This window comes from Enhydra lutris, unplaced genomic scaffold (assembly GCF_002288905.1).
Source record: "Enhydra lutris kenyoni isolate GAN:26980312 unplaced genomic scaffold, ASM228890v2 scaffoldscaffold10, whole genome shotgun sequence".
NCBI lineage: Eukaryota > Metazoa > Chordata > Mammalia > Carnivora > Mustelidae > Enhydra > Enhydra lutris.
In genome coordinates, this window is record NW_019154094.1 from 7,312,422 (window position 1) to 7,325,164 (window position 12,743).

Sequence of the window (12,743 nt, forward strand, 5' to 3'; positions counted from 1 at the left end):
CCTCTCTAAAACAAACAAGCAAAAACTCACCTTTAGTAGAAGACAGGTGAACAAATATGGATAATACTTGTTCATATTTGTTCATATGTCAAGCACATGGATGTACATATTATATTATACATGTGCTTGACATATGAACAAATTCTCTATTTTGCAATGCAAATAGTGGTACAGAAAGTTTCCTTTTATTTGCTGGAGAGCATTTATTACCAGTAAACCAAAAGGAAAGCTTCTACTTCAGATTTCATTTGCAAAAAATATATGTTAGGTCTTTTACTAGTATAATTTAAAGGAATATGTTTTGGCAAAACAAATGAAAGAAGCACATTCATGTTTAGTAGACTTTTACGTTGTTAACATATAAAATAAGTAATCCTGCAATTGTTAGTCATTGCTATTGATTTTCACTCCAAATTTATTTGGGCTTTCTAGGATTTGTTTCCTTTTGCAGGAGGAGGGAGGATTTCTAGTATTTGCGCCTTATTTAGGTACATGCTCTTAAACTGTTAGCTGAAAACCATGTATAAGAAATACACGAATACATGCATGAAGCAAGTACGAAATAAGAGCTCGTTACACACAGGTATTTTGCGTATCAGTACATACACGACTTGTGTACAGGTGGAAATAGTTTGGGTTATGGAAGACTCGCACAGCCAGGATGCTCCGTTAACATCACCCGCTTCAACCTCGCATTTTCACTTGTGCAGCAGCAACCTGAGGGAGTCTCCGGGTCTTTCTATCCACAACACTTGGCAACAGGTCCTAGAAGTAACTGGCAGTCATAATGACGCATACTTCCTAAACTGCTTCTAGAAACCGTGTAGCAAGGCAAATGTGGAACTGAAGAAACAAAATCACGATTCAATCTTGGACGATGAATGGGAAGCGGGAGACCTGGGTGGGCCAGGCCGCGGAGAGTAAAGGGGAAGCCCGGCCCGGTCTGTGCGGCTGGGGTCCACCAGGCGGCGGGCTGAAAGTGCAGGCAGAAATTCCCGGCCCGGCGCGGCGACCTACAGCCCCAGTTCTTCTTCCACCAGACAGCGGCCGGGAGACAATGGTCCTTTACTACTCCATGGACGTCAGCACGTTTTCTGTGTGCACTACACTCGAATACAGTAAAGCGAGCGGTCCATCCGAAAAACGCTGGTTAAAATTATCCCGGCGGGCGGTGCCAGCGGGCGAAAGCCGGAAGAGACGCCTTGACCACTCTCCAATAAGCCGGCTCCTCTCCTCCGCCGCCTCCCGCAGCCGTGGGCGCTGGCCGTGCCAAGTCACACTCAGGATCGCAGTGCTGGACTGCAGTTAAGCGCGGGCCAAGGGACGCTATCACCCAGCACTAGCCCGCGACCTCGGCGACCTCGGGTTGACCCCGGGCCGGAAGTGACGCAACTGCACTGAGCACTTCCGGAGCTGCGGAGAGGGCTCCGCGGGAGGAAGGAGCGCGGGCCTTGACCGGCGTCGGCCCGTAGTCTCCGCCGCCGCCTCTGCGCCTGTGTCTGAAACCTCTGGCCCGGCCGGACCCGGTCTAGTCCGCCCGGGCTCGGCGGCCGCGGGCTGCGGCTCCCGGTAAGTGTGCGGCGCGGGTCGCGGCCTTGTTTACCCTGGCGGGCCGGGGAGGGGGGGGTTGCCTCGCCGCGCGCCTCCCTAGCCCTACCGGGGCTCCGCCTTCATCGCCGCCCGCGAGGTCCCGGTGCCCCCGGGCGCTGGGTCCCGGTCTCAGCGCCCACGCCGCCCGCGGAGGGGCGGCTGAGGGCTACGACAAGGCGGCGGGTGCCTGGCGTTTCTCGGTTTTTCCTTCTCCTCCCGTCTCCCCAGCTCCCAGAGAGGTCGGAGGCCAGCGCCTCTGACCGACCGGCGCCGGCGCCTCTGGGCCCTCCCCACCGGGCGCTCCGGGGATACGCGCCGCCTCCGGGGCCCCGCACTCTAGTTATCATTCGGAGCCCTCGCAGTGCCACCCGCGCAGTTAGTTAACGCTCGCCTGCGAAGGGTCCCGCTGCGCGTGGGTTCGGTGTCCTCGCGGCTGTCCCTGCGCCTCGGTAGAAACGTGCGGCCCAGGAGCTGCGCCGTCGTCTCGCCGGACGCTGCTGTGCTAGCCGCGGGAGAGACAACCGTGTTGTCGGATGACTTCACCTCTGTACTGATTGTTGCTCTGTCCCGTAGAACTTTCTGCCACAATGGACATATTCTATACTTTTGTTCTTAAGTAGGGTAACCACTAGGTACACGTGGCTGTTGAACATTTGACTATGGCTAATGCGACTGAAAACCCGAATTTTAGGGTTTTGTTTATTTTTACTTTTTTTTAAGATCTTATTTATTTATTTGACAGACAGAGATCACAAGTAGGCAAAGAGGCAGGCAGAGAGAGAGAGAGAGAGGAGGAAACAGGCTCTCTGCTGAGCAGAGAGCCCAATGTGGGGCTCGATCCCTGGACCCTGAGATCATGACCCAAGCCGAAGGCAGAGGCCTTAACCACTGAGCCACCCAGGCGCCCCTTGTTTAGTTTTAAAGTTAAATTTTAATAACCATACGGGGCTAGTGGCTACCTGTTAGACAGGCTAGTATAGTGTAAGGTTTTGAAACTAAGTTATTAGTTCATTTTTTTTTTTAAGATTTTATTTATTTATTTGACACAGAGAGAGAGATCACAAGTAGGCAGAGAGGCAGGTGGGGGTGGGGTGGGGGGGGGGAGCAGGCTGCCCGCTGAGCAGAGAGCCTGATGCCGGGCTCCATCCCAGGACCCTGAGATCATGACTTGAGCTGAAGGCAGAGGCTCTAACCCACTGAGCCACTCAGGCACCCCTGGTTCATATTTTTAAAGTGCTAAGTAGTTTTCTTCAGAGATGTAGCCTTAGTAAATGACCATTCAGAGCCAAATGTTATGTCTGGAGTAAACATCTTCAGACTTGCCAAAAAGTTTTCTTGTCAACTTTAAACTGAGAGAGAAGTCTTCAGTTTGGATCCTTTAGCCCAGGGAGGGAGGGTGTCGCGTCTCCTCAACAAGTAACTTTGGTTCTGGGGGAAAAGTAATTTATATTACTCCTTTTCTGTCTGGGGTGGTGGGATAATATTTAACATGCAAAGGAAATCTGAGCATTGTCATTAGTTCTTTTAATAAGGCAGTGACATTCAGGCCCCTTCAAACAATGTCAGCACTCTTTTGAGTATAATTAGGGATGTTTAATTTTGAAAAGATTAAAAATTAAGTTTTTATTTAAATCTGGACCTAGAACTCCCACCAAGTATGAAATGACTTTCTCTTTTTTGGAGGGGAGTATGAAGTTTTCCCCTGCTTCTTGAGTATTTAGTTAGTGAGAAGCCTTTGGGCAACATCTAAGTTCAAATCCTGGGGAGAAAGCCAGAGAAAGTGGAAACCTTGGTCTTCTGTTTGTTGTGATTCTGGAGGTAGCTTTGTGGATAATATTAGGTTCTCTGGAAGGGTGGTGGGGAGTTATAAATCCCTGTAGCCAGTGGATCCGGTGGAAGTATTAATTCTGGGTGATACCGGTTGCTAGCACTGTGATCCTGGCAAGTTACTTAACCTTTCTGAACTGTGGCTTCCTCATTTGTTAAGAACGGAATTATAGCCACTTTGTAGGGTTGTGAAGATGAGAATGAGTCAAACCTGAAATTGGCCCTCATTAAATGAGAGCAAATATTGGTAGTGAAATACTGTAGATGGGAGCAGTATTTATGAATTTTATTTTCCCAGTAAGCAATATCTTGAATAAAAATATAGGTAAAAGATAAAAGACATTAAGGGGCGCCTGGGTGGCTCAGTGGGTTAAGGCCTCTGCCTTTGGCTCGGGTCATAATCTCAGGGTTCTGGGATCAAGCCCCGTGTGAGTCTCTCTGCTCAGCAGGGAGCCTGCTTCCCCCTCTCTCTGCCTGCCTCTCTGCCTACTTGTGGTCTCTGTCAAATAAATAAAATCTTTAAAAAAAAAAAAGATTAAAAAAATCATTTGTTCTTTACTGTTTTAGAAATAATCTTCCATAATCATTGTTTAGACCTTGATTTTCATTTGGTTTATATTTACTTGTCCATATTTGAAGTATTTTTTCGGAAGTTACAAAGTTTTAGTTTTTTGAGAAATCCTGTAGTATAAAGAAATAGACATAAGATTTCTAATTGAGTGAGCAAGTAGTACTTACTTAGTCTTGCATAGTGAGCTCTGTATCTGAGCAGGTCAGATGACCCTTGAGCATGTCAGAAGAGAGATGATGAAGGGGGATTAATATTGCCTAGTGGGCATCCTATTGGGGACATTCTTTATTTCAAAATAATTCTTTCATGAGTAAGTGAAATCCGAAATACTGGCAATATTTGTTGTTAGATTATCACCATAGAAGTTACTTTATACTAAAAATTTCATTTTAAGTCAGTTGCAATTTACTTTGTCCACTTCTGTGTAACATTTAGGGTTGAAATTGTGATAGTGACTTAGGGAATCTGAACCATAGGCATAAGGTGGTGGGTTTTCAAACTGAGGGAGGGAATTGGGTATCTATTTACATCACCAGTATTCTAGGTTAAATACTTATTGACTGTTTACTTTGAGCACTTTGTTTTTTAGAAGGCCATGTAACTCTTGTTGTTAATAACTCTTTTCAATATAATGGTATACATGTTTCTGTGGGACTTACAAGAAAATAGTTTCATAGTTACTCTGCTCCCTTGCTGCTTATCCTTTTAAATGTCTTCACTTGTTAAAAAATAAATTTGCAAAACCAGGGTACCAACGTCAAAAATATAAATAGAATTTTCTCTTTTCATTTTAGATGGAAATTATATGACAGACTATTTGGGGTGACATCTTGAAAGATCTTCAAGAATTGCAGGTATTTTTAATTTAAAGATTAACTTTCTCCTACGGGAAAAGTACCATAGTTCATTTGTAATTAGGTGATTCTGCCATATAAAACAATTTGTTAAAAGTCAAACTGAAAATATTAGTACTGCTCTCATTAACGTGATTTTTTAAAAAACTGGGCATTTATGGTTAGCATGTTAAACTTAGATTCCCTGATTTTTTTTTTAAGATTTTTATTTATTTACTTATTTATTTGACAGAGAGATCTCAAGTAGGCAGAGAGGCAGGCAGGGTGGGGGGCAGAGAGAGATTCCCCGCCGAGCAGAGAGCCCAGTGTGGGGCTAGATCCCAGGACCCTGAGACCATGACTCCAGCTGAAGGCAAAGGCCCAACCCTCTGAGCCACCCAGGCGCCCTGATTCAGTGATATATACATATACATATATGTATACGTATGCGTATACGTATATGTATATGTATATATATATATATTTTTTTAAGATTTTTATTTCTTTGACAGGCAGAGTGCACAAGTAGGCAGAGAGGCAGGCAGAGACAGAGAGAGGGGGAAGCAGGCTCCCCGCCGAGTAGAGAGCCTGATGCGGAGTTCCATCCCAGGACCCTGAGATCATGACCTGAGCCGAAGGCAGAGGCTCTAACCCACTGAGCCACCCAGGTGCCCCACTGATTCACTGATATTTTTATATTAAAAGGTGGTTCTGTGGTCCTTTACCTATTCACTACATGTTCTTTTTTTTTTTTCTTAACACATTCATTTTAATGTGTTTTAATTTTTATTTTTTGTCTTAATGATGGTTGATTTTTTTGAGATTTTTTTTTTCCAGATGTTTTTTAAAGATTTTTTTTTTTTTTTTTTTTTTTTTTTACAGAGAGAGATCACAAGCAGGCAGAGAGGCAGGCAGAGAGAGAGAGGAGGAAGCAGGCTCCCTGCTGAGCAGAGAGCCCGATGCGGGGCTCGATCCCAGGACCCTGAGATCATGACCTGAGCCGAAGGCAGCGGCCCAACCCACTGAGCCACCCAGGCGCCCCTCCAGATTTTTTTTAAAATTTTATTTATTTATTTGACAGACAGAGATCACAAGCAGGCAGAGAGGCAGACAGAGAGAGAGTAGGAAGCAGGTTCCCTGCTGAGCAGAGAGCCCGATGCGGGACTCGATCCCAGGACCCTGAGATCATGACCTGAGCCAAATGCAGCGGCTTAACCCACTGAGCCACCCAGGCGCCCCTTTTTTCCAGATTTTTTATGTATTTATTTTTTTTAGAGAGAGAAAGCTTGCCCAGTGAGACCAGGGGGAGGGGCAGAGGGAGGAGAGAATCTCAGGCAAGACTCCCTGTGGATCTCAGGACCTTGGGATAATGACCTGAACCCAAATCAAGAGTTGGACACTTAACCAACTGAGCGGTCCAAGCCACCCCCTTGAGAACTTATCTATTTCAAATAGACTTTATATATACTTTTGTATTTAATCTAGATTTAGTTATGTAAGTTATTTATATACTATCTAATCCAGATGCTCTTGCATTTTAAAGTCTTACGAGTTTTTACATTTAAATCACTATTTAAGGGACGCCTGGTTTAAGATGTCTTGTCTTCAGCTCAGGTCATGATCCCAGAGTCCTGGAATTGAGTCCCAGATCGGGCTCTTTGCTCACTGGGGAACCTGCTTCTCCCTCTGCTGCTGCTCCCCCACTGCTTGTGCGGTTTTCTCTCTCTCTCTCTCTGACAAATAAAATCTTAAACAAAATAAATTACTGTTTAATATTGTTTCTTGCAGATGATCATTTGAAATAGTACTTGTACAGAAAAGTTAATGGGTATTTGCCAAAATCTTCTCTGTATATTTATAGTTTTCCTTCTCAATTGAATCAATTTCTTTGTGTTGAAATACCCCTTTTAAAGAATCAGTAGAATCCTTTAAAACTGAAAAACCAGTTAACTTTTGCAGACTGGAGGAGGGTGTTGAAGAGCTTTGTGGTTTTTGTTTTCCTTAACTAACCATGCACCTGTTTTCCAGATATCTCAGAGTGATGTCTGTGAAACAGTGGTATTCTTTTCCTAGACATTATAGTAGAAACGAACTGTGTCATTTGTGTACTGTCTGTGTCACTGGTCAGTGGGGCATAACTAGCGAAGAGATTTTAAATTTTGGTAATTCAGCCTTAAGATTGCTTCCCTGGTGGGCCTTCAGCTGTGAGATGTGCCTCTTTCTTAAGGACTCCTGCGGGAAGGATAAGTCCTTGGAAATTTGACCCTTTGACATGGAGTAGACAGCCTTCCTGACTCTTTCATTCCAGGCCCTTCATTTGAAGTTACCATTATTAGGTGCTTCTGCTCCTCAAGAAAAGAATTTCCCTTAGATAAGCCTGGGCAGGGAGATGATGGTCATGTTTCCTATATGAGACGAGAGTTGGAATAGGCCATAATGGGGATAGGACCAGGCTATACCGTTTTGCTCCTTCAATTGTTATTGTTATAACTTCTCATAGTGAAAGTAAGTAACACTTATTTTTTTCTTTTCCTTCCTTAGAGGACAAAAAACACTAATGCATTTGAGAAAGTGGTAAAGTTTGGGGGGAGGGGAAAAAACTGCTTTCCTGATCTGCAACTTGGCTGGATGCTAAAATGTCTGTGGACATGAATAGCCAGGGGTCTGACAGCAATGAAGAGGACTATGACCCAAATTGTGAGGAGGAAGAAGAGGATGAGGACCCTGGGGACATAGAGGACTATTACGTCGGAGTAGCCAGCGATGTGGAGCAGCAGGGGGCTGATGCCTTTGATCCTGAGGAGTACCAGTTCACCTGCTTGACCTACAAGGAGTCCGAGGGTGCCCTCAATGAACACATGACCAGCTTAGCCTCTGTCCTAAAGGTGAGCAGTGATGTCAGTTCCAAGTATAATTCCCCCAGTTAAATCTAAATACAAGCTTTTGCTATCTTATGTGTCCTCCAGATTGAATGAGTGGCGCTGTAGTGAAACCAAATTTAGGACATGTGTTGGATTAGTTGGACCCATTTGATGCTTTACTTTGTTTTCTAAAATATGCATATTTAAGGCCCTCAAATTCCCAAGTTACTAAAAATTAGGAACGAGGGAATAGATTCAGGATAGACTAGAAGTACATAGAAGCAGAATTATGTAGATTAACATGGTTTCAGAAAGAGTCTTATAAAACTTAATGAGGTAAGATATGCTTAGCCTCAGAATCACCATCCTCTATACAACCATGTGTGAGTTTCTGGCAAATGTCGTGAGAAGTACCCAGGATGTGCCTTGAGTCATCAATGCCCCTGGGCTAATTGAATTCCATTGTTTCATATACTAATGTCTAGTGTTGGAAGAGATTTTAGTTTGTGTTTCCTTGATTTGGGAGGTATTTTATGGAAATTTAAAAGAGTTGGTTATTCCAGCAAGAATCTCATTTTTACCACTGAAATTAGCTTGCTTTTCAATCTTGCACCTCAGGCCACTTACCATGTATGTTTTGTGCTATGTAAGACTAGTACCTAGTACACTCACATAAAACACTATGTACAATAATTATTTTTATGTTCATTTAGACAATTTCCCAGCATGTTTCTTTCTCCTCTAATGTTGGCCATTATGTGAAAGTGGGGACATTTCTCTTATTTCACTGCCCTTCCTTCAAGAACTGCTATATGGATCTTGTTATCTGCCTAAATCGGAGGTCAGGGGAACATTGGCATAATTTCAACCAAATGATTTTCTTGTTGGTATTTAAATGGAAGTAACTAAGGTGTGCCATGTGTGATTTCTATAAAAGCTGCTTTATCTATTAGTTTAGGGATTTTTTTCCCCCAGGTGGTCAGCAGAGGCTCACTAATACCTTAGATTTGGATACTCAGGGCTTTATTAGCAGCTAGTGGGAAGTTGAAATCTACAGCTTTTTTTTGTGACTCCTTCCTGGAAGGGTTGCAGACTTCTTGTCTTGTGGTCAGTAGAAAACTTTGAAGAATGGAGACCCATCGGAACCTTTGGATTTGGGATTTCTGCCCCATAGCTTTAGTAAAGCTGCTGGGACCTCTGTTTCCAGAGGACATTTCTGTGGTGGAAAAAGACATCATATCTCTTCTTCACAATGCACACACCTCTCTGGTCAACTAGTTTCTTTTGCTTTAACCATATTGTCAGGTTATGCACAGTGTTGGTATTTAAAATTAGAAAAGGTATTGTCAGGTGTGTGGCTGTGTGTTGACTAAGTTCATCAGATGTTTCATCTATGCATAAGCATCCTGTTCCCTCTGTGCTACCTTTCCTACCCTTCTGGGTGGGCCCAGATACCTGTCTTCATTTTTTTTTAATTGTGGCAAACCATACATAACATAAAATTTACCAATTTTACATTTTTCCTTGCTAGTAAGCTGATGCAGGGTTAGGCCCCTGGAAAGTCTTCTCCCCATAGAAAGCCCTCCCTTTCCTCCCTCCGAGTGCCTTCAGAGTCTAGCTTGTACTTTTCCTGGGTAGGCTCCTTGAGATTCCTGCAACACAGTGGTTGTACCTTCCTTTGTTCTCAGTGCCTGAACATTACAGCTCCTGTATGTACTAGAGCACATCCTGCAGTCTTTGGACCGCTTACGTTGTTTTACCTTTTCGTGTATTTTTGCATGATCTCCGACTAGATTGTCACTTCATAGAGGACAGAAACTGCTTTATACCTTTTCTTCCCCATCATTCCTGTCACAGTGTTTCATCCATAGTAGATGTTGAATAATTTCTTGGATACTGTGAATTTTGTCAGCTGTTGATGACAGTAGCTGATGCTGTTGGTATGAGCCAGATTCCTTAGTCCCCCTACTGTACATCCTTCTCTGCTGTCAGGAAAAGGCATCATTCTGACCCTCAAAATCATGAAAAGAAGGAGCAAAACCAACTTGGTATAGAGATGAAAAAATAAAAAGAGATAAAAGAAAGTTGAAACACAAGGAAAGGGTTAAAGAGAAAATGAGGCAAAGGGGAAAACAGTTCATGAAAATTTAGATCACAGTAGAAGGTAGATTTTCCCCCCTCCCTAGGTCTCACTGAGAAGCATGCTAATAACCATTTTCTTTCTGGGGCTGGGGAGCAAGGGTTCTGGCTCTTTTGGTGGCTTGGCTGTGCATAAAGGGACTCAGTGGTGTTTTAAGTAGTTTGGGAATTTGACCGAAGAGGCTAGGCAAAAAAACAGCTTGGTTAAGACTAGAGAGGGAATCACATGCAGTCTTCGTTTTCCAGGCTGGCTAAAAACTAACGTTTTCATTTTTGTAATTAATATTTTATGAGATGAGGGAATAATTTAAGTGCTGTGTTTACGGAATGGTGTTTATTGGTGCTTTGGCTATTCTAGCTCCCCTGTTTCATGTTTATCTGAGAGTAGAGATCAGTGGTGATCATTCAGATTACTACTGATGTCCCCCGATGATCCTGGTGTTGTTTGTACAACTCTGTAACATATTGAGATATTTAATTCTTTCATATGATTTAGGTGCTATTTGGCTGGTGGGAAATATGACGTGTATGTGGTTTAAAGTTAGAGCCATATGGAACAGTCATTTATGAATGAAAGCTAAGTTTGAGGACTGGCTTGACTTTTTCACTAATACTCATGTCTGTTTCACTTGTTTTGTTTGTGTGTTGGCAGTTACCTATGGATGGGGCATTGTCTGGCATAAAATTAAGCCTTTTGTTGCCTTTTGAGATTTGGTGTCTCTTAAATATTAAAATTCCTATTGTCTGGGACACTGGGTTTTTGGTTTAGTGAGGGCCCCTGGTGTCAGGGTAACTTCCTATACATGTTGTAAAACAAGTCCGTGAGTAAGATCATTAATTGAGAAAGGAAAGTGTCCAGGAAATCAGATTTAAGGGCTAAGGATAGACAACAGAAAAAATGAATATCTGTTATTGGGGTTGGGGGGGGAGACTACTGTGTTCAGATAATGGCAAAATGGAAGCTTTGTATTTAGAATTAGCTATCATCTTATACAGATAGGATACAGTTGACCCTTGAACAATGACGGGGACTAGAGGTGCCAATCCCCAAACTGCCAAAAATCCACATATAACTTTTGACTCCCCCAAAACTTAATACTAGTAGTTTACTGTGACTGGAGGCCTTACCAATACCATAAACAGTGAGCACATATCCTGTATATTACATGTATTACATACCAGATTCTTACCATAAAGTAAGCTAGTGAAAGAAAATGTTAAGAAAGTCATAAGGAAAAGACATTTACAGTACTGTATTGTAAAAAAATTTGTGTATGGGTGGCTCTGTGTGGTTCAAACCCATGTTATTCAAGTATCAGCTGTAGTCATTAGAGATTAGATGATTGTCAGGTGAGATACATTGTAGGAGGGAGAAAATCTATGACAAATATTTGTCTTGATTGTGTAGGTCTTTATGTCTTAAGGGAAGTCTTTAAGGAAAACAAAGCTAACTTTTTAAAACCCTGTCTTTAAAAAAAAAAAAAAAAAGCCCTGTCTTTTCATATGAAACTCACATGAAGATTATTTGATTATCTTACAGATGAGAGAGGCCTTTTCTGGTAATAACAGACATTTTTATTGCAAAATATGTAGTAGTTAGCCAAGAAGAATTTTGTTGTTCAGTGAATCCTGTTTGTTAATTCTGTTCTGTGAAACTCCTGAGGCATTTGCTATCAAGCTGCTCAGGAAGGGGCTCAGCCCAGATAGCCCAGGCCGGCTTTCATTGGTGATGGGCCAGAGGAGTCTCCCCCACGTTACTCTCTTCCTCTCAGCAGTGTGCCAGGGGTGTGGGCAGGAGAGGAGGAATGTGGTTCAGGTCCCCACCCAAATGCATGAAAAAGGAGTAGTAGTAGTCCACTTTGGGCTAGATCCAGTCTAATGGAGCAAAAGTGAGCTCTATGAGCTTTGTGTTGCAGGAGAACCTTGAAGTTGGAGTAGAAGGGCAGTGCAGGTCACAGCAGTCAAGTCCAAGCCCCACAGGTCGATAAGCATGGTGATGGGAAAGTTATGTTCTGAGCTAGAGCAGGAGACTAAGGAGTAAGTATAGGTTAAAGGGAGTAAAATATGGAGGATTGTGAATGCAGCCTGGGGGGTCTTTACTATTGGATTTTTTAAACTTCTTCATTGCTGAACTGCGCTGTTCACTTCTTAAGCCTTGTGTTCCTCCAGATAGGATTGGAGAAATAAGCTGGTTATAATGAGTGTTTTTACTACAGTTCTTGCTTTATGAATTGTTGTATTAACTGCAGTAGAGCTGGGGAAACTGTTACATAGAATACTTTATTCTGCCACCCTTTTGCTTGAATTTATTTTAAAATCTAGTGTTCGATATTTAGCAAAATGTGGCTGGAAAATCTTTTATGATTCTTCTTCTGTGGATCATTTTTCCCCTTTGTGGATGAATCATAATTAGTTTTCAGAGCTTCTCACTCTAAGTGCAGAAGTCTTTATAGTCTCATGTTCAAAACAATCTCATTTCTGTGCATTTAGTACTGGTAACATGAGCAATTGATGTTTTTCACAAAAAACCTTATATTTAGTCTTTCTCTTAAGTGGCACCAAGTTTTTTGTATAATATCTGGAAAAGACTTTAATTTTACTTATCATGTCAACTTTTTTTTTATCCTGATATAGTGGGATTTTAGACCATTTTTATCTATATATTTGTTAATGGTAATTGTTGTTTTATTACTATTAATGGGAGTATCCTCAAGCTGGGCCTTGGTGACACTGAGTATTTATGCTGAGCAGCCATCTGATTTCTATTTTTATGACCTGATGTCAGATTTCTTTGCATGCCTGTATCTCAGTAGAATCAAGATTAAATTCCTGTGTTTCAAATAGTTGGTTGTTAGTGGATGTGTCATACTTCATGACATTTAGTCTGGAAATCTGATGTGCGTTTTACTGACGTACAGATTT

General features: G+C 42.5%; 2 protein-coding genes across 2 annotated transcripts in view; one reads left to right on the top strand and one right to left on the bottom strand.

The window, feature by feature from the left end:
* Positions 1-270: 270 nt before the first annotated feature.
* On the bottom strand, positions 271-2,243 carry LOC111143946 (ariadne RBR E3 ubiquitin protein ligase 2 opposite strand). The gene is given in 6 exon segments (XM_022497982.1): positions 271-1,299; positions 1,352-1,450; positions 1,452-1,555; positions 1,558-1,756; positions 1,982-2,092; positions 2,142-2,243. Coding segments are annotated over 6 exon segments (1,050 nt in total). The 3' UTR covers positions 271-864.
* The window catches only part of LOC111143978 (ariadne RBR E3 ubiquitin protein ligase 2), a 50,130-nt gene continuing 38,894 nt past the window's right edge, over positions 1,508-12,743 (top strand). The window contains exons 1-3 of the mRNA XM_022498024.1: positions 1,508-1,569; positions 4,783-4,842; positions 7,363-7,706. Of these exons, the coding sequence (XP_022353732.1) occupies positions 7,458-7,706 (249 nt within the window). The 5' untranslated portion in view covers positions 1,508-1,569; positions 4,783-4,842; positions 7,363-7,457. The remainder of the gene's footprint in view (positions 1,570-4,782; positions 4,843-7,362; positions 7,707-12,743) is intronic.